General features: G+C 43.9%; 2 protein-coding genes across 6 annotated transcripts in view; both read left to right on the top strand.

Moving 5' to 3' along the window:
• Positions 1-10,696, top strand: part of NKAIN1 (sodium/potassium transporting ATPase interacting 1) — a 46,203-nt gene extending 35,507 nt beyond the window's left edge. For both annotated transcript variants that reach the window (XM_058196257.1, XM_058196256.1), the window contains exons 6-7: positions 2,822-2,903; positions 7,007-10,696. In XM_058196257.1, the coding sequence (XP_058052240.1) occupies positions 2,822-2,903; positions 7,007-7,016 (92 nt within the window). In that variant the 3' untranslated portion in view covers positions 7,017-10,696. The remainder of the gene's footprint in view (positions 1-2,821; positions 2,904-7,006) is intronic.
• A 9,049-nt stretch (positions 10,697-19,745) lies between these two features.
• Positions 19,746-22,223, top strand: part of PUM1 (pumilio RNA binding family member 1) — a 64,332-nt gene continuing 61,854 nt past the window's right edge. The window contains exon 1 of one of the 4 annotated variants that reach the window (XM_058195236.1): positions 19,746-19,900. The gene's annotated coding sequence lies outside the window, so the exon portion shown is untranslated. Of the gene's footprint in view, positions 19,901-19,951; positions 20,067-21,056; positions 21,242-22,223 lie in introns of those variants that run through there. The other 3 variants (XM_058195241.1, XM_058195238.1, XM_058195237.1) reach the window with 3 other exon arrangements.

Genomic DNA, 22,223 nt, shown 5'->3' with positions numbered 1-22,223 from the left:
TAAGCTTAGATTTTAGGATCAGCTATTCATCAGACCTTCTTCCACTTTCATTTAACCCTGTGGGGAGACGTTGGGTTCCCCTCCTTGGCCAGTTAAAGGATGATGGGCCAGGAAGCCTTTTCACTAAACGAGTGGACTTTGTAGTCAATTTTTCCCCCAGTTCCATGGGACTCAACACTGCTCTCCTTTTGCAAAAGATCCAATGGCTCAGCTGACTCTGTAAGAAAGATTAGTAGTGAGATGGTTTTTGTAAACTCTGACTTGCGCTCTGTTATTTTTAGCTTTTCATTATGGTTACATTAGTTGTCGTCATACAGTTTTATGACTTGGATGTCAGCCACTTGGAGCCTCTGGAGCAGAACGAAATGCAAATTTCGCTAAATAAATAAATCAGGATAGCTAATTGGATGCCATAAAAAAAAGGAATGGCAGGCGTACTGCACTTCCTCAAACCAGAGCCCCTGGTCCTTTTCTTTTAAATTTTTTTTTTTATAAACAAACAAACATTTACATCAATCATTCCTTCCGTGTGACATCTCGGTGTTTTCTTCATGGCTCCATCTATTTGTTGTTTCTTCTTTCTTCATTTCAATTTAATCTATTACAATTTTTTCTGAAGTACAATATTCTAATTATACCATTTTCTTACATAACTATCAATTGCTTATCTATATCTTTTTTCCAACCAATGGTAAAATTGATCCCATATCTTAAAATATTCGGAATCCTCTCTTGCTTTGATCATCAAAGTTAATCTATTCATTTCTGCACAATCTATTTTTTTTAATAACTTTTCCTTCCAGGGGTATCTTGTTTTCCAGTTTTGTGCAAAAACAATTCTTGCTGCTGTTATGACATGTATAATCAAATAAATATTTTCTTTACTGGTTTTCTCTGGGAGGATACCCAATAAGAACAGCTCCGGTTTTAAATCAATGTGTTGTTGGGAGCCCTTGGTCCTTTACGGTACCATATAGGTCAGTGGTCACCAACTGGTGGTCCGTGGACCACTGGTGGTCTGCGAGAAAATTTTGGTGGTCTGCAGAAAAATTATTTGCATTTTTTATATTGCACGAAATCAGGGGTCCTCAAACTATGGACTCTTTCTCATGGTGGCTGCTTAGTTCCAATAACTGCTACCTGTTGGGGACCTAAGGAGCCCGAGTGGGCAGGTGAGGAGTGGCTGGGAAGGGAGGGATGAGTAGAGGCTGGTGAGGCGCCCCTTGACATGAATTGCATCGAGTTGCCCATGCCCACCCAGTCACATGACCACTTAGCCACACCCACCCAGTTGGTCATTAGGCAGATCATATTAGTGGTACATGGGATTAAAAATTATGAATTTAGTGGTCCTTGAGGTCCGAAAGGTTGGTGACCACTGGTAACTTTCACAGATATACGTTCCATAGATCAGGGGTCTCCAACCTTGGCAACTTGAAGACTTGTGGACAAATTCCTCAGCAAAGCTGGCTGAGGAATTCTAGGAGTTGGAGTCCACAAGTCTTCAAGTTGCCAAGGTTGGAGACCCCTGCCATAGATTGCCTTCAGTTAGCAAGCTGAACCAGCTCATTAAAAGCCTAGCAGAAGCTTTGCACCAAGTTTTAAACTGGTTTAGAATTATCCAGCAAACCTAAACTGGTTTAGAGTTAACCTTATTTAATGCAAGTATTCCTGGACTTACATCCGCTCATTTAGTGATTGTTCAAAGTTACAACAACATTGGAAAAAGCGACTATATGACCATTTTTCACACTTACGACCATTGCAGCATCCGCAGGGTCACATGATCAAAATTCAGACATGGGGCACCTGACTCCTATTTATGACAATTGCAGCGTCCCGGGGTCATGTCATCCCCTTTTGCAACCTTCTGACAAGCAAAGTCAATGGGGAAGCCAGATTCACATCTGCCTGTAAATGGCTTTGTTTCTTTGCTTATTTGGAGAAACCCAGAGGTGGGCTGCTGGGGGTTCGCAGGGGTTCAGGAGAACCTCTAGCTAAGATACTGTGCAGTTCGGAGAACTCCCAAATCCCACTCCTGGCTGGCCCTGCCAGCCCCGCCCTTCCCAGGAGTCCCCACGCAGTCTGTTTTAGATGCAGGTAAGTGCAGGGCGTGCACAGAGGCTTGGGGAGGGCGAAAAACAGGCCTACCAGAAGTTCAGAAAGGCCGGAAACAGGCCTGTTCCCGGCCCCCAGAGAGCCTCCAGAGCCTGGGGAGGCCATTTTTGCCCTCCCAGAGGCTCAAGAAAAGCCTCTGGAGCCCAGGAAGGGCAAAAACGTCCGTCCCCCCCTGTGTTGCAGGAGGCTGACTAGGCCACACCCACCATGGCCACGCCCACCCAGCAGCCGGGCAGAGAACCCCTTCCTAAAATTTTTGAAGCCCACCCTTATGCAAACCTAAATTGCTTCTTGGTCATTTGAGGGTTCGGTGGCTGTTTGGGAATATTTATTGTGCCCATCAATGCAAACAAACAAACAAATTTTAAAAAAAGGTGAAGGAAGCAGTGGAAATTCCTAAACTGATTTTTTTTTTCCTGCACACCAATAGTTGAAGGAAATTAGAAATTGTTAGGGGAAAAAAAATTGAGGTTCATCCGTGAATATCCACCTTGGCAACTTAAGGAAATCTCTGGTTCTTTTGCTACAGTGTTTTTCAAACTTGGTAATTTTAAGAACTCTCAGAATTCCCCAGCCCGCATGCTGGGACCTGTGTGTTTTATTGCAACTTTCTTTAAACAGCTACTTTTGAGTAAGATAATGGTCACTACTTTGTCTAGCTGTTTGTCAGAACGATCTCTCTCTTTATCTTTTCACTCCACAGTTGATTTTATTGGAGGGTTTGACTCCTACGGCTATCAGGCACCGCAAAAAATGTCACACCTGCAGCTGCAGCCTTTATACACGTAAGTGGCTTTAATAAATTGAGACCCAGCTTCCCCACCAGGCCTTTGGAAGAACTACAGGAAAGTAGTTTTCCTTCCCTTTCCCTAACCCAGGGATGGCTAACCTTTTTGCTGTCTTATGCCAAAAGTGGGGGAGCACAGGGGGGTCGTGCGTGTGCATACCACACCCATAATTCAATGCCCCTGCACCACCCCATGCGCGTGTGACACCCCCTCCCCCGCGTGTTCCCACTGCTTTTGGCACGCAATGATAAAAAGATTCCTGGTGGGCCTCGTAGGGCCGTTTTTCACCCTCCCCAGGCTCCAGAGGCTTTCTTGGAGCCTGGGGAGGGCGAAAACAGCCTCCCCCCTCCTCCGGAGGCCAGAAACGGCCCATTTCCCGACTTCCGGTGGGCCCGGAAGGCCTGAAAATCAGCATATGGGCGCTGGAGCTGAGCTAGGGCAACGCTCACGTATCCACAGATATGGCTCCACGTGCCACCTGTGGCACGCATGCCATAGGTTCGCCATCATGGCCCTAACCAGTGTGGGGCAGTGGCTGTCAAGCTCAGAAAAGATCCAGGGAGCTCAAATGTATATAAGGGTTTATTGCAAGTTTAAGCTCTCTACAAGAATCGAACTACTAATGGTCAATGAAAATTAGCAGTAGATCAGCATCAATGGAACTCAAGGTGGGCTGCACTTAGAACTCTTGTGGGCATGAAAGGATTCGAGACTGATGACGCATTTGGCTCAGCCTGGTCATCTCCTACATTGGCCTCTCTTTCCAAAGGGTGCGGTATTCTGGAGAAAAGATTGAACCCTGCCTTTATGAGTAGATGTAATGGCGTGCGGGACTGACCTTGGGAGACAGGAGGAAAGGCTACAGACTAGACAATAATCAGCTAAGAGGCAGCTGAGCCTGCGGAAGGAATGGGAGCTTGGCAATTGTCTCACAAGAAGATGAAGAGGGAGAGATGTTCTTTGAGGCAATTGATGTGAGGTAGTCCAGGCAAAAAGCACCCCTTGGGAATACTAGTTGTATCTTTATAATAAGGTTGATTACCAGAACTTTGCAAGTCTAAAAATACATCTCTGCTAGGATGGAGGATGGATGGACAATTTGGGATGCGCCATTTGGAGGCTCATGTGCCACTGTCAGTCTTGTGCCGTGGCCTCTCAGCCTCCCCAGCCCAGCAGATAAAAACCCATTTCGGTTATTTTAATTGGTGGTGGAGTTTTGGGAAAGTATGGGTACCATTTGTGGGTGGGGGTGGAAGAAATATGTTAGTGCCAAAGATGCTGCTACAGGTTGAACAATTTAGGGAACTACTGGTAGATATGTCTAACGAAGAGAAAGACTAGGGTATTTATTCATTTAGTGTATGGCATACAATGTCAGAGAAGAGTGATGCGGTGGCCTAGAGGTGGAGCTGTCACCTCACAATCAGGAGGATGTGAGTTCGATCGTGGCTGGAGGCAGATATTTCTCTCTCTGGGCACAATGAAAATGTATCTGCTGAATAAAACTCTGCATCGGTGACAGGAAGGGCATCCGGCCAGTAAATACTCAGCTGCCCAGACTCCATCCCGCAAGGGATTACGGGGTCATTAAAAGAAGATGACGCTGATACAGAGAAATCTAACAATGCGGGCCTGACAGGCCAAATTATTAGTTCATTCGGTTCAGCACTTGCGTGCCTATCCTTGGTGCACTACAGGGGGCGAAAACCAGCTGACTAGCGGCACTCAGGTTGTTGGCTCTTTCTCCACTCCTCCATTCGTCTCCTCTCGCCTCATGTTCCGTTGCCTCACATCCAGCCAGATCCAGCACCGGCTTTTGCTCGCTCCACACAGGAACTCAGCTAGGCTTTTCCCACTGAAGTGGTACCCTTTTATCTACTTGCAGTATTGCATGCTTTCGAACTGCTGGGTGCCCGAGAGCTGGGGAGCGAGGTAGAAGCTCACTCTGTCTCGTAGAGCCAGGTTGGAATGGCCAGAGTGCAGACCATTTCTGGCCAGAAGTTCCAGCACCATTAACCCATTGCACCACTGTTCCCTTAAACTAGGGGTGATACGATAGCTCTCTTTCAGTACTTGAGGGGTTGTCACGGAGAAGAGGGAGTTAACTGACTCTTCAAAGCATCTGAGGGCTGGCCAAGGCGTAATGGGTAGAAGGTCATTAAAGAGAGCTACAATCTATAATTAAGGAGAAATTTCCTGACAGTGAGTACAATCAGTGGAACAGCTTACCTCTGGACTTTTGAGGGGCTCCATCACTGGAAGTTTTCAAGAAAGAGATTGGACAGTTGTTTGTCAGGAATAGTACAGATAGTTAAAAATAAATGGAGATTTGTGAAATATAGAAAATATGTTAAGATATAGGTGTAAACAATAGGATGATTCTTACAAATACGATTGTTAAGACTATTGTGTTTAATATTACTATTATATTCTTATTAGAAGGTATGTTAAGAGGGAGAAATGGTTTATTATGCTTATTATTATTGTAAGATTAGAGAATTAATATCAACGTAATGAATACCGTAAATTCTGATTGCACAGAGATATTTGTACCCAGAAGACACACTATTTAATGGAAAATGAAATGTACAATTTTTTTAAAAAATTATTTTTTAAAAAAAGGAATAGTATAGGGACTCCTGCCAAGCCTAGATGACCTCCAAGGTCCCTTCTAACCCTATTATTCTATGTTCTGTGAAGTATTATTTATATTAAGATCCCTTGCCCTCAAGCACAACCTGCAGATCATAAAACTGCCTACGAACTGCTACTGAATTCCAGCATCATAGGTCAAGAGGGGCTGTCGTGTCCCACTCCTCCACTGACGGCCGGGTCAGGGAAATCCGAATCAGGCGTGCCTCTGCAGCTCTGCCAAAGTCCTAGCAAAGTCCTCAAGGCAGGCAGGAGACCAGAAAGTGACTTCAGCAAGATATGTTAGACTTTGCCTGACTCAGAGAATGCCAGAAAGCAGATCCTTTATATAGGCCATGGGGTGTGGCTCCATGACTCAGCACTTATCCAGGCCTGCCCCTCCCTTCCTTCTGTCGCCGCCGCCTATCAATTCTTCTAAAGCGAGGGTCACTCCAGTCTGCAGCTGTTGGCAATTGACCTTCCTCAGGCTCACATGCTGTGGGGGAGGGGTCTAGTTGCTCCGTTTGCCTGGGCATGGAGCCAGAGCTGGGGGCTGGAGGTACTTCTTCCTCCTCAGCCTGTCTGGGCATGGAGCCAGGGCTGGGGCCGGGAGGCATACTAGGACATTCCTCAGCGTTCGGAAGCAGATAAGAAGGCCCCGGCTGTGGTGAAAGCGGGCGAGACATAACAGGGGCTGAGAACAGACTGAAAAGTATGGGTGGTGACATCACAGATTTCCCATGCCTTACAGAGCCGGAAGAGATTGGAAAGGGTCTGGGAAGCCTATTTTTATTCCCCATTCCCCCTCACCCAAGACGGTTGGGTTTACATATCTCAGGAAACCATAATTAGTTGAAAAAGCAAAAAATGGGGTGAGCTAAGACAGTAAGCTTGGCCGAAACAAGACCACACCGTGGCTTAGCGTGAGGTCTGCAATCAACCACTGTTGGTGCTTTTGTCCAAAAAAGTGGTAGTAAACTCTGGCATGGCTCAGAATTTGGGGACATCCTTTTCTCTAGTGCAGCGTTTCTCAACGCTGTCAAGTTTTAAGATGTGTGGACTTCCAACTCCCAGAATTCCCTAGCCAGCTGAAGTCCACCAACATTATTGGCTGGGGAATTCTGGGAGTTGAAGTCCACACAGCATTGCTGACTGGGGAGTTGAAGTCCACCAGTATTGCTTGCTGGGGAATTCTGGGAGGTGAAGCCCACACATCTTAGTGGTAGAGATGAAAAAGTATCTGGAGTTCAGGTAAAAGTTTCAGATGGAATTCTCACCTATATCCCTCTATTTCCCCCCCTTTTTTAGAACATATGAATATTATTAGGCTGAGTAGTTTCTGGTTTGACTTTGCCTCCCTTTGTTCATTTTGTGACCAATCTGTGTTTCTCCAATTGCCTCTGAAGCATGTTATGTTGCAACGTGGAAGTATACTCTCATGTCACTGGTCTTCTGTTGTTCTTTTTTAGCTCTGGATAATTGCTTCCTTGCCTACCTACAGTGAACAAGCCTTTGGGGAGTTTGCAAACAACAATAACAACGCCAAGCCAAGCCACCAAGATACATGGAGCAGGGCAAAGCATTTTCAAGGCCGTTGCCAATTCTGCTGGAGATTTGGTGTTCCCGGAGGGACAACTACGGTGACTTCATCTTGTCCTTCTCATCCGTTAATGCCTTTCATTTGGTATCTAAGCAAAAATCATGAACCCATTTGGGAAACTTTGACCAACACTGTTTTTCCAGATCTAAAAGTTTTCTGCTTAAAAAGACCTCAGAGCCAAAATGAGCTCAGGACTCCACCTACTGGCCAGGTTGTGTACTGTCACTGGTTCACAACTGGCCAATCCTGCAAACTTGGGATCTAATTCTTTGTCTCCCAAGATGGGGAGAATCCTTTTCTAAGCGAGATCCTTTTTTTTTTTTTTTTTGGTCAGATTTTTCTTTTGTTGGTTGGTTTTTCTAAAAAAAATTACTTCTGGGATACTTCTTGTCTGAGCAAATGACTTTGAGTGTGTTAATCTGTAGGTTGCAATATTTTGCAATAACGAAAAGGAGTAAAGAAATAAAATGAATGGAACGTGAAATAAAAGGTGGGTAATGGAAAGGAAAGTTGGCTAGGGTTTGAAATGTGTAACATGCGCTCCATCCTTTAGTGAGTATTTTTTAAGCTGTTTCATCTTTGGGTGCCTCCAAATCGACTTCAGAAGCATTCCATTCCTGATTTACAGCCAGAGTTTTCTCTTCCAACCCAGCTTTCAGGTTAAGAGGAAGGGAGAGAAAAGGCAGAGAGAGACAAAAGTGAGGAAAAAAGTGGGGGGAGGGCTGATAATGTAGGCTCTAAGAGGAACCCCTGAAAAAACCTAATCAAAACATCAGTTAAAGAACATCAGTTAAACACATCCATAGGCAGAAATAGTTCCTTTTATCAAAAAAGATAACGCCAAATGGATGCCTATTTGGGCGTGCATGGTTTATTTTTCTTCAGAGGACACCGCCTCTCTTCCACTAAAAGCGTGAGATGATGACTTCTCGATTCTAGAGATGGAAAATGGTGTTCTTATGAAGGGGAGGTATGATGCCTGAAGATCGGTGTAGAAACTGTTTTTGTATCTCTTTGGGATTTCTTTTGTGAAGGGGCTTCGGGTCTCTCCTGAGCACCTCTGTGTAAGCCCCCTGTGGTTGAAGGTCAGTGATGACAAGCAGGCAACCTTGTTCGGTCTTCAGGCTCTGCCACAGAAGAGCTCTCATAACATTTTGCAAGATGTCAACAGTTGTCCCGAGACCTTGCAAGGAAGCACTGGAAATCCTATATGTTTTCACATTAAAGGAACTGAAGTCTTACAGAATGTATGGATACATGAAATATCAACACTTTGTTTCAAAAAAATAATATTTTAATGGGGATGAGCGTGTTTTAGATGTGCGGTGGACGGCCTAGGAACCCATGGCTACTGCACTGCAGATTCTAATCCAGTGTTTCTCAACCTTGGTAACTTCAAGATATATGGACTTCAACTCCCAGGATTCTCCAGCCAGCATGCTGGCTGAGGACTTCTGGGAGTTGGAAGTCCATACACCTTCAAAGTACCAAGATCGAGAGACCCTGTTATAATCTGCAATTTCATATTCATACCATGGGGATCACAGGATGGGTCCCACTTGTTTCTAACTTCACTAGCAAAAGCCAAGTACGTCCTTGCAAACCTGTCTTCCATTTTTATCCCCCCTCTGCCTTGTAGGGCTATCCTTTTTTAATTTTAAATTTAAAAACACTGATTTTAAATCAGTGTTTTTCAACGTGGGCTTTTAACTCCCAGAATTCCCCAGCCTTTCTCTTCCGAAAGTGGAAATGAAGAAACTTGTGGCGTTGCTTCATTCCGACTCCTCAGCAAGGCCTACATTGGCAGCCCTAATACAGGTCTGTCCTAAACTTACGGCCACAATTGAGCCCAAAATTTCCGTCGCTGAGCGACAGTTTTAAATAAGTTTTGCCCCATTGTACGATTTTCCTTGGCACAGTTTGTTAAGTGAGCAACGCGGTTATAAAATGAATCTGGCTTTCCCATTGGTTTTGCTTGTCAGAAAATAGGAGAAAGTTTTTCTTCACTTCAATTTGAACTATTACCATTTTTCCACAAATAAATTATCATTTTCTTACATAATTATCCATTGCTTATCTGTACCTTTCTTCTAACCAATGGTAAAATATCTTAAAATATTCTGAATCCTCTCTTTCTTTAATCATCGAAGTTAATCTGTTCATTTCTGCACACATTGATGCCTTCCCGTAGTTCACGTGATCAAAATCCAGACGCTTGGCAACCGATTCACATTTACGATGGTTGGAGTGTATTTTGGCGACCTTCTGACTAGCAAAGTCAATGCGGAAACCAGATTCACTTAACAGCCGTGTTGTTACTAAATTAACGACAGCAGTGATTCGCTTAACAATTGTGGCAAGACAGGTTGTAAAATGGAGCAAAACTCCCTTAACAAATGTTTCACTTAGCGACAGAAATTTTGGGCTCTTATTCTGGTCATAAGTCATCGTAGAATGATTGGACCAGGTACTGCGATTGAACAATGGTTACAGTAGTGGCCAAAATTGTGGAAACCTTTTGGGGAAAGTGTATTTTCTAAAACTAGCTAATAACACCACTTTTTTTTTGGAGTAGTACCATAAAATTATATATCAATGGAAAGATAATTGAATCAAGAATGTAATGCAATAACTTTTAGGAAGGATTTGCTATTAGAATAGCAGTTACAGTATAAAGAAGAAAAGTGAAACACGTAGAAAAAACGAGCTATACAAAAATTATCACCATAGAAAAAACGAGATATACAAAAATTATCACCATGTCAGTTAATAGTTAGGTAACCTTTAGCATGAATTAGGGCCTTACAACGTCTTCCCATGGAGTGAACCAAGACTTTTAGTTCTGCAGCTGTTATAATGTGAAATCAAGATTGGATTAACTGGGTTTTATTGCTAGGTCCCTTCTGACAAGAAGTTTCTTTAGTCGTCTCCATAGATTTTCCATTGGGTTAAAGTCTGGGCTATTCCTAGCCCATTCCAGCAGTGGAATAGGATTATCTTGAAACTCCCCCCACCCCCCAGAAAAGTGTTATTAGCCATCAAAACGCAAAAATACACTTTTCCCAAAAGGTTTCCACAATTTTGGCCACTACTGTAAACAGATTAAAAGATGGTGTACTAAGTCTTTCTGATGTTTCTGTAGCAATGATAAGGAATGCAATGTTCTGGAGGCCCTGATATTTCTGAAGTATGGAAGCGTGGCCATAGGGGGAAAATAGTAGGGGGCATTTTTGGCATCAGCATGGTCAGAAGTTCTCCATCCCTGCTCTAACCTTCTTAAAAACTTTCTCTGAAACGGGGTCCCTGACTCTCACTGATGTGCCAGACCAGGGGTCTCCAACCTTGGCAACTTTAAGACTTGTGGACTTCAACTCCCAGAGTTCCGTCCACAAGTCTTAAAAATTGCCAAGGTTGGAGATCCCTGTGCCAGACTGCATAAGCATAACGTTATGCTGAACTGCCTTCTGCACCTGCTTTTCAGTGTCTTCTAAACACGAAGTCTAGCCTTAATCTTGGATCCTCCTGGATAATGTGGACCTATTACTGTTTCTCATCTACTCAGCAGGGCTTTCATGGGGGGGGAAGGGGCGGGGAGAAGGGGGAGTTCTGTATGCTGTTTTGGTGGAAATGTGGGATGTACAGGTAGTCCTCCACTTACAACCACAATTGAGCCCAAAGTTTCTCTTCATTGAACGAGACAGTTGCCCCGTTTGGCAACCTTTCTTGCCCCAGTTGTTAAGTGAATCACTGCAAGGGTTAAGTTAGTAACACGGTGATTAATTGAGTCTGGTTTACCCATTGACTTTGTTTGTTACACGGTTGCAAAAGCTGATTCCCCCATGACCTCAGAACACTGCAACCGTCATAAATGCGAGTCAGTTGCCAGGTGCCTGAATTTTGATCACCTGACCACGGGGATGCTGCAACGGTCTTAAGTGTGAAAAACGGTCATGAGTCACTTTTTTTTTCCGTGATGGTGTAACTTTGAACGGTCACTAAATGAACCGTTGTAAATCGAGGGCTACCTGTATATAAAATAAAATGTACCTTGTTACCTATTGGGATGGGCTGTCTGCCAGATTTCCTGTGGATTATTGAAAAGCTGCTTGAGATTTCTCAAACAAATAGAACGTCAATGTTTTGTCAGATTCTTCCTGTTTCTTTAAATCTGGGGTCTGCAACCTTTAAACACTCAAAGAGCCATTTGGACCCGTTTCCCACAGAAAAGAAAACACCGGGAGCCACAAAACCCTTCTTGTGCCTGACTATTTCTTGAGCGGCCACAAAACTCGCATATGTAGTTGAATTAAACGTTTTGTTTTCTTCTGAAACTTTTCTTTTCTTGGATTTATCCATGGTTGGCCTACGGGGGGGGGGGTTGAAAAGCTCAATAAATCGTGTGCCTGCAGGTGTAGCACATTGGTGGTTGTGACGCCCATTTTGAGTGACAAGGAGCCGCAGCAGAGGGGTGAAAGAGCCACATGCGGCTCCAGAGCCACAGGTTGCTGACCCCTGCCTTAAATATCTCTGTTGCAATATTCTTGCAGAAGTATTCTGTTGGAATAAGTCTTCACAGGGTACAGGGTGCCTCCTTGATTAAACAGTACTGAGTGCAGTTTCTCAAACTTGTCAGCTTTTAAGATGTAGGGACTTCAATTCCCAGCACTGGAAACTACCTAAGCATCGAAAAAGGTAAATGTACGATTACATGGTGGATGGAAAAATAAAAACATTCCCTGACACAGTGACTGGAAACATCCTCTTTCTTGATGCTTTATCCTACACGATCTTTTGAGGAACAAGATGCTTCAACCTATTCAATCTTTGCATCTGGGTAGACCAATTTGCAAGTTTCTCCACTTGCCCAACATGCAGGGGTGAAATGCTCCGGGTTCGGACTGGATCGCCCGATCCGGTAGCGATGGCGGCGGGTGGTTCGGAGAACCGGTAGCAAAAATCCCTGGGGCCCCCTCCCAATGCCCACCCAATTGCCCAGTTGCCCGCTTCCCACTTGTTTTAAAAAATTCTTTTAAAAGGAGAAAAAAAAGGCTCACAGCTGAGCAGCGCGATCATCGTAGCCTTCTTTTTTTTACTTTTAAAAGCATTTTTTAAACAACCTATTTGGCCGAATAGGTTGTAAAAAAAATGCTTTAAAAAAAAAAAAAGATCGCGCGCCACAGTTGATCATTCCCCCCTCTCGCGCTGTTCTACTTACCCCATGCCTCCTTTTGGCGTGCACTCTGCACGTTGCACATGCACCTTGCATTTGGTGCATGGTGCCCATGCGCAGCCAGCGAACTGGTAGTAAACCAGTTCAGATTTCACCACTGCCAACATGGCACCCAACCACAAATGTTTAATATTGTACAGGGCTGAAAAACTCAACTCCTGTTTTAAATGCTTTGAGTGTGCAAGCTAATTTTGACATAGAAATCACAATGCAACAATGGCAAAACGTAGCTTTCTGCACCTATCCCTCCCCCCCCGCCCTTTCTTTTTTTCTGAACAGTCTAATATGAGAAGATCCCTCTATGGTAATTTAAGGGAGAAGGAAAGGTGAAAGAGGTAGCTATAGGCAGCCTTTTGACTTTAGTTATGCAATCTTCTCTTTGTCTACTCAGGAGCAAGTGGAAGTGTTTCTTCTGTGATGACTCGAAACGTTACTTCGTAAGGCATATGAGGAAAATTCTTAAATCAGTTAACTGATGAATTGTGCTATTGTGCTGATTAGCTGATAAACTGGGGCCACACACATTGGGCTAAATTATGGTATCTGGAATAAACCGTAATAGTTTTCGTTGTACCATAGTAAATCATAAATTAGGGAGGAATAGCTTTTTGGTAGCCGAGAGCCATACTGACCTCTAGAAGATATTTATTTATTTATTTATTTATTTATTTATTTACATTTATATCCCGCCCTTCTCCGAAGACTCAGGGCGGCTTACATTGTGTAAGGCAATAGTCTCATTCTATTTGTATATTTATATACAAAGTCAACTTATTGCCCCCCCAACAATCTGGGTCCTCATTTTACCTACCTTATAAAGGATGGAAGGCTGAGTCAACCTTGGGCCTGGTGGGACTAGAACCTGCAGTAATTGCAGGCAGCTGTGTTTAATAACAGGCTATCTTACAGCCTGAGCCACACCGCGGCTGGAGCTGGGTATGTTCCTTTCATCAAAGGTTAATAATAATAAATAATAAATAATAATAAATAATAATAATAATAAAATAAAAATCATGAAATATCAGATCTGGCCATTGCAACTGCACAGCTATGGATGAAACATGTAACAGAAATGCCCCTTATCATCGGGGCACTTGGTACCATGTATTAAGAATTTTACAAAACTCATCAAGAAATTGCAGCTTCCTGCAATAACACCAGCAGAACTGCAAAAAAACTACGCTACTTGGAACATCGTATATTTTAAGAAGATACTTGGTTGATACCTAGGACGCTGGCAGCAACCTGTATCAACCATTAGCACCAGTCAATATGATACATTTTTAAACGTTCAGTTGAGTGAGTTTCATGTTTAATGAATAAAATAATAATAATAATCTTTATTGTCACTGTATATATATACAAAGAAATTGATTTAGCCTCTACTGGTGCAATCCATAACAAAACATAACAAAAAGGTTGTTAGTTCATCTATCTTAGCAAGGAAAATTAATGCCCGCTGTATGATTTTGGCTTCAGTGCCCACCATCTCCAGCCGGCATATTCCATGGTCAATCCCTATGTGATCCATGCCATAATGATCTGGAGGGAGGGTCTGTCTCTCATCTAAATAATTCATCATAAGCACTGCTAATCTTGAAAGCCCATTCAAGACAGGTACTTTGAGAATTTGCCCTGTTCACTTCGAGAATTGGTCCTGTGCACATGACTTTAGGTTCAAAGTACACTCTGGATTTGTTTGGGGGTTGAAATCAGACAAGAAACCACTGGATGAGCTGATTCTGAGAATCTTGAAAATCTGAAAGTACAATCCCCTCCCCATTCTGTTTCCTTTACAGCTCAAGAAACTAGGAAGGGTCTCTTGCCCCAACTGTTGGCTATGCTGTCTCTTAACTGATCATTCTCTTGTAGCCTCTCTTGTCCAAGTCTTTCCCAAGTGACATTATGTGAGAAGGACAGAGAAGGACCTTCACCCACCCTCCATGCCCCAGGGGTGGGTTCTACTTACCTTTACTACCGGTTCACAATGAGGCCGCCTGCGCTTTTGCGCATGCGCAGAAGCTTCCTGATGACATCTGGGTCAGTGGGCAGAGCCTCCCACCGGTTTTACTATCGGTTCTTGTGAACAAGTCCGAACCGGGGGCAACCCACCATTGCCATGCTCATATTTCAAGATGTGATTTAGATGCTCTTCTTTCTGATAGATGACAGTTACCACTGTGTGTTCACTCAACATCTTCTTCTATTCCTATAGTAAAAACCCTGTAAGGCAAGTTGGACTGAGAGAAAGGGAAGAGCTAAGAGTCTCAGGATCGAATATGGTGATCTCATGATCCACCGGGACCATGGGTTTAGCCTTCCAAGCTTCTAGACTCATGCTGGAATCCATCCTCGGGGAACTCTGGTGGCTCAGACTGCTAAGACAGTCGTTATTTACACAGCTGCTTGCAATTACTGCAGGTTCTAGTCCCACCGGGCCCAAGGTTGACTCAGCCTTCCATCCTTTATAAGGTAGGTAAAATGAGGACCCAGATTGTTGGAGGCAATAAGTTGACTTTGTATATAAATATACAAATAGGATGAAGACTATTGCTAACATAGTGTAAGCCGCCCTGAGTCTTTGGAGAAGGGCGGGATATAAATGCAAGTTAAAAAAAAAAACTTCTAACAAAAGCTCGGAAGACTAAACCTCTGGTCCCGGTGAGCAACCCAGATTGGCTCCTACATCATTATCCTGGGACATATATATTTGCCTTCACTCATGAGAGATAAGGGCAGCTAGCGCGTTGAACAGTTCAGCTAAGAGTTGATTTAAAATCGGGTGTGTAACACTTCAGCACTGTACCACACACAAGTTCCCTCTGATGCAGTGGTGGGATTCAAATAATTTAACAACCGGTTCTCTGCCCTAATGATTTCTTCCAACCACCAGTTTGCCAAACTGCTCCGAAAGTTAACAACCGGTTCTCCCGAAGTGGTGCGAACTGGCTGAATCCCAGCACTGCTCTGATGGGATCTACCAATCAGAGAAACAAATCCACAAAATCGGAGGAACAAGCAAAAAGTGAAGAAAAAAACAAAACCCCACAGATCTGTGTTTGTGTGCAACCATTTATTTTTTCTCTCGCATGGAGTTGGAATAAGTAATTTGTAGTAGCAGAAGTAGATGTTATACTGGGAGCTGGACAATATATTTTTTTACTTCTTACTATTGGCTTTGCAACTTCCGTCATCGGCCAACAAAATCTCTTTACTTTCAAATTGCCTTTAAGGGAGTTGGAAGTAGAAACACCAGTGGTAAGCACTTGAGAAGTCAAGTGTTTTGACTTGCGAAGGGCAGAGTCTGAAACATTGAGCTAGACTGGCTTGATGGGATTTACATGGCAGCTGCTGACCATGAGATCAGGCTGTCCCCAACCTAGATGGCTTTCCAGAAGGGCGTGAAAATCTGGCTTTGCCATCTCACCTGGGGCAGTGTGAGCCCCTGAAATGACAGAAGTTCTTGAATGACTGTGCTTACCTGGTGACTATATTATATGGCTTTAAATGGTTTTTAACATTTTACATTGTTTGTAAGGTAAAGGTAAAGGTTCCCCTTGCACATACGTGCTAGTCGTTGCCGACTCTAGGGGGCAGTGCTCATCTCCGTTTCAAAGCCAAAGAGCCAGCGCTGTCCGAAGACATCTCCGTGGTCATGTGGCCGGCATGACTCAACACCAAAGGCGCACGGAACACTGTTACCTTCCCACCAAAGGTGGTCCCTATTTTTTCTACTTGCATTTTTACATGCTTTCGAAACTGCTAGGTTGGCAGAAGCTGGGACAAGTCACAGGAGCTCATCCCGTTACACGGCAGCACTAGGGATTCGAACCGCTGAGCTGCTGACCTTTCGATCGACAAGCTCAACGTCCTAGCCCCTGAGACACCGCGTCCCAATACATTGTTTGTACAATTGCTTTATATTTTGGGACCTCGGATACCATTTATGTTTTCACCATAAGCCGCCCAGGGTCACAGAAATGAAATGGGTGGCTATATAATCTGAATAAATCAATAAATAAAATAAATTTGAGGAACCTTTCTCTATAAAGCCTGAAGTGGCTTAGGTTTGTAAACCTATGTAAAATTAAAGCAGCAGTGTCTACACACTATTCTTACCATTAATCCAGTTCTCTGGCCACATAACAATACACAAGGTGTTTGTGGCTTTGTACATCATGAGAATACGGCCAAAGTTTGAAATCAAAAGATAATATTTTATACTCAACACTCTGGACACTAAAAAGAGAATTAGAGCCACAGATGTAGCCAGTGGGCTGTGGTATGTACGTCGTTTTCCATGTCCAAACACGCTACTTAAAAAATTAAATCATACATATTTTGTCAGTGTTTTCTGGATCCTAAGATCCAGAATTTCATCTCTCTGCTCTTTATTTCAAATAAAATATAATTTATTCCATGCATTCATTTAAACAAACTTCGTAACTTCGATTTGCTGTCAAACCATAGAATTACGATGTTCCAAAATTCTGCAACGTTTATATAATAGGTACATTTCTGTTGCTGATACTCTAAATATCAAGGGCTAATAATAAAATTGCCAGAGTGGTGAAGAATCCAGAGAACCTTATTAAGAATGGTGTTTTTTTTTTTAATTCCTTCCTTTTTTTCTTTCAACCTGGTGATTTCCTCTTCCTGCATTGTTCCTCGTCTCCGGATTTCAAACGAACGGTTCCTTTAACTTCGACGTATCCTTGCAGGAACTACGAGTCCCAGAATGCACAGGGGCAATGGAATGAGTGCACCTTTCATATCCTGGAAAAGCAATGCAAGGCGGGACATAGAGTCCACAAAGTCGATCGTGTGTATTTATAACGAAGCGGTTGCCAGAGGGACTTTTCTTTGTGTAACTCCGCACCACCCCCTTTCTTTCTTTCTTTTAAAGTTACAGATGCGTACTGTGTACTGGAAGCCGAACCTTGTATACTGGATAGAGACGCCTGTTCACACATGTGCTAATAATTGTCCTAATAATGCATGGAATAAAGCACAATAAGATCCGTCCACGGAATACACTAAACAACACGGTTGACAAACCACAATGTAAGTTCACTCAACAAAGCTGGTTAAGTCGCAGCCTTCTCTGTAATAAGTTTACTGCAATCTGGATTATGTAGATATATTGGGTCTGCAGTTCTTTTAAAAGCATAGTTTTTGGGAAATACTGTTATATATCTGGGGAGTTTGAGCTTTGCTTTGAAAAGACCTAGCCACAATTCTCCCTTGCTAATATTCTAATATCGTCTAATATTAATTGGAAAGTGCTACTGTGTTCCATTTTCATAGGAAAGCAGTGGTGAAATCCAATTTTTTTAAACTATCGGTTCTATGGGCGTGGCTTGGTGGGCGTGGCAGGGGAAGGATAGTGCAAAATCTCCATTCCTACCCCACTCCAGGGGAAGGATACTGCAAAATCCCCATTCCCTCCCCACTCTGGGACCAGCCAGAGATGGTATTTGCTGGTTCTCCGAACTGCTCAAAATTTCTGCTACCGGTGCATATGGATGTCAAGTCCATATTTACAAAGCAAGAAACTGGCATGAAGTTGGAGAAAATTGAATAAGATCACACTGGTTTACTGAGTAAGAGTAGCAACTCTGCACACCTGAGGCCTCAGGAGAAACTAGGCATTGCCCCACCACGTTCAACTCCATCTTGTGTGAATGGTGCCATCTTGTGCTTGCTATTCTGACACAGCCTCTCAACTGGTGAGGGAGAGAAATTGGTTTGAGCGGATTTCCTCTGCTCCCAAGAATATGGAATGGACTTCTGTCGGTGAAGGAACAGTTGTGTTGGTGGGGTGTTTATAGGCAAGGAGAGAAGTTGGAGCAGTTTTTGGTCCAAGAAATCAGCTACAGTGTTTTTCCATTGTGTATGGCTCCAGTCACATGGAGCCTCTAACTAGGTTTATTATAGCCTCTTCTATAAACCAGGATCTCCAATCTTGGCAACTTTAAGCCAGAGGACTTCAACTCCCAGAATTCTGGGAGTTAGTCCTCCAGGCTTAAAGTTGCCAAGTTTGGGGACCCCTGCTATAAGCCAAGCAGCTGTGTTTGGACAAAAATACTAACCTTGGTTTAATTTTTAGATGTATCATGTGGTGGTAGCCAACTTCCTGTTGCTGTATTTATGTCATCGAATGTCAATGCTGCCTAATTCTTTCACGATGCTGCGCAGGTTCCAAACACAAAACTATATACGCTGTTTTCCCAAAAATAAGACCCTGTCTTATTTTTTTTTTTTGAACCCTGAAATAAGTGCTTTACCTTATTTTCAGGGAGGTCTTATTATTTTGGGGCACGTGGAACAAGACGGGGCTCCTCTTGACGTCTAACCTGATTCCCATCTCTGTCTCCCTAACCCTAACCAGAGGAAATGGGGACTAGCTGCGTATGCATTTAAATATTTTAGGGGAGGGCTTATTTTCAGGGTGGGGGGGCTTATTTTACCACGTGTTCAAAAGCCCGATTGGACTTACTATCAGAGGATGCCTTATTTTCGGGGAAACAGGATTATGTATACAAAGCTCACAACTGACTGGAAGAATACAGGACCCCACTCGTAAGTCACTCGACAATCTTGCTAGGGGAGGGGGGGGGACCTGAATGCACCCACCCTGCTTGATCCATACTATTTGGACTTTAAACCAGCATGATGCTAACTGGGGAATTCCGTGAGTTGGAAGTGCGTCCAACTTAAAAGTTGCCAAGTTTGAAAAACACCGAGTGAAACTTTTTTTATTTCTTTTTCTTTTCCCCAAGCGCAATTATGGTCATCAAAGCTTCCAAGCCTTGCCCGTATCTTGCGGGCAGAGAGAGAGAGAGAGAGACGTTTACCCTCTCGGGTTTCGACTTGTCGAGCCAAGCTGCCCCCACTCCGTCTCCTTTCCTTTTCGTTTGGCCCCTGGGGACTCTGTCTCCCGCAACTCGCTCGGACCACCGACGGCGGGCGGGTTTAGCTTGCAGCGCTTTGCGGGAGCTCAGCGCAGGCACCGGTGGTTGCAACGTATTGTCTGCAATTAGGGGATCAGCTTTTACCCCCCCATCTTCCTGCGCGGGATCACTGCATTTATGAATGCAGCGCTCCTGGTTAACCCGCGTCTGTTAACTCCAATCGGTCATTCATCCCCCAAAAAACCAACCCTCTTGGCAAACGCCCAATGGGCATTTTATTGCCCGTGCGAAGGATGCACGAAGATCCAATGCAACTTCTCTCTTGGGTGGGAACAACAAACCCTGCCCGAAAGGCCCTCCCCTCCCCTTCCCCTGCCCCTTCCCTTTCTTTCTTTCTTGGCTTTCCCGGATCCCGCCGCCACGCCGTGGGTGAAACTCCGCGGCGCCCGAGCTTCTCTCGCGCTCCAGCCTCAACTTCCCAGAATGCAGCGCGCCTCCCCGAGTCCCCAGTGCGCCGCCATGTTGTTGAAGTGAAAGGCAGGGGGAGCGGCAGCCAGAGCTAGAAGGCCGGGGGGAGGGGGGGGCCGTTGAGATCCGTCTTCATCCTACCGTTCCGCCCGTGAGTATCCGGACCGAAGTGGGTTAGAACGGGACTCCGGAGCCCAGGAGGCCCGATGGTGAAGCCGTATTGGGCCTAGGGGCTTCGGCCGAGGCGGCGAGGCCCCACCGAAAGGCGGCCCTGGGCGGGCAATTCTTGCCGAGGCTCTTCCTCGCGCTTGTTCCTGGTACATGTTTTCGAGTCCGAGCAAGGCCTCTATTGTTGTTCCAGGAAAGGGGAAGAGAAAAGGCGAGCCGCTTCTTTTGGGGACAACAAGGGGGAGGCCTTTCAAACGACCCTAAGAAGAAAAACAAAAAGGGGAGGGGGGGAGTTTCCCTAGGATTTCCCCAACTGCGGCTTGGCTTTATTTTATTTTTCCTTAAACCTTCCCCCCCCCCCCACCTTTCTCCCCCGGCGCTTTTCTTTGGGAGGGGAGGAAGGGAGGAGGAACGCTTGGTTGGCCTTTTAGATACTTCTTTCCAAACAGCCAGAAAGGCAGCTTGGTGATTTCTCGAGTGGGAGGCGGGGGTGGGGTGGGGGCTTTCCCTGGCTTCATCCAACTCCATTGTGGTTTTGAAAGCAAAGTGGGGTTGTGGGGCGTGGGGCGGGGGGGGGAGAGAGAGAGAGAGAGGAAAGTAAGACAAGGGAAAATAACTAGGATGGGGAAGGCGGGTAGGTGATGATGCCTAATTAACATGTACAGGAGTCGTGTATATGCAGGAAATGGAGTACGTGACTTCTTCTGCCCAAGCTCTTAGGGTAAAGTTTTATCTGGGTTTTTTTTGGGTGTGTGTGTGTATGGGTGTCATCAATGAAGCTTTGGGCTGGATGGGGTGGTCTCTCTTAACAATTCAAACATTTTGGTTGCCCTTCATTCAAAGAGCTGTGCCGCTTGGTAGGGAGGTATAATTGGGATTTGCTTTTTGACTTAAGTAATGTTTAGGATTAACAAGGCAAAGGAAAAAAAAAAAAAGAGGTGCTCTTGAGTTTGTTTATTTTTTTCTCCCCCTAAATGAAGGGGACTGGGGGGGGAAAAAGAATAAAGGTTTTTCTTTCTTGGCTTCGCTTATATAACTTTTTTTTAAAAAAATTATGTTTTGGTCCGTAAGGAAGCCAGCAACAGGAGGCTGTTTTCTTCTCTTCCTAGGCCTTCGGCTGTTCCAGCTTCAAGTTAGTTTTGGCCAAGCAGTTTGGAAACAAAGCAGTTATGGAAGAGAGAACCGGGTGGCCTATTGTTATAGTGTGAATTTGTCCTACGGAAAAGGCATAGCAGTATTTTACGGTGCAGTCCGTATATATCCAGGAGTCAGCCCTGTTGTACTTATCAAATGTTTGTTTGAACAGGACACACTTGTGTGGTTTGTAAGTTTTTACTTGTTTAGATTGCATTTCAGCAACAATTTAACAGTGTAGCCTGATTCTGTAAATGTTTACTGATCATGATTGCCACTGCAGTCAGCCGTGCTTACTCCTCATGTTTGTGTGTGGGGAATTATGTCCTATATCAGTCCACTATTTTAGATTCTCATCCAGTGTTTTTAGGTTGTATAATTTGAAAGCAGTTTGAGGGGAAACAGCTGATTTCAGGTTTTGCACTAAAGAGAAGAGTTTTGATGGCTTAATAAGATAAGTTTAAATTACAGGTATTTAGACTAGAGGTATTTAAAAAATATTTTCTTGCATGGGACTTTCAAAGTATAGTTTTACATTTAAATGTACTATTTAGGCAGTTGTTTTCTTCTTTACCAAGCTAATTTTTGAGTTTATTTCAAATTGTTCGTATATATTCACACACAGATGAGTGCACATACATTTGTGTGTTTGTGCACTATGTGTAGCTTCACATTGTGCTCAGCTGATTTATTTAGATTTGGCGTGTGTGAATCCAGACAGAATTGGTTTGTTCAGCAAAATATTAATACACCATCGGTTTTTGTGATCATGTTTTAATTTCTGTTCCAGCTTAACACTGGGTAATTTGTAGCAGGCATAACTTTTTATTGAAGAGTACATTAACAAACTCTATGGTAACTAGAAATAAATCTCACCGGAAATCAAAACCAAAAACAATTTAGGGGCTCAAAGTAGGGAAATTAAAAAGGCAGTGGTGATCATGAGACCTGAACATAGTGAGCTGTAATATTCTTAAAACAATGTGTTTCAAATTGTACACCAAGACTTTAACGTAAATATTTTTGTTGCATGAAAAATGAAGATAGTAGAAGTTTAGTGTGCTGTTTTCTCCTAATGGCAATGGACTTTTGATAAGGGATAGTTGATAAGCCCTCGATGGGCTTTCTGTCTTCAGTTCAGGCTAATTTAGGTTAGATGGGAATTGTAATCT

Source organism: Ahaetulla prasina, chromosome 10 (genome assembly GCF_028640845.1).
Source record: "Ahaetulla prasina isolate Xishuangbanna chromosome 10, ASM2864084v1, whole genome shotgun sequence".
Classification (NCBI taxonomy): domain Eukaryota; kingdom Metazoa; phylum Chordata; class Lepidosauria; order Squamata; family Colubridae; genus Ahaetulla; species Ahaetulla prasina.
Note: the sequence above shows the minus strand (reverse complement) of the source record. Positions and strands in the feature narration are given on the sequence as shown.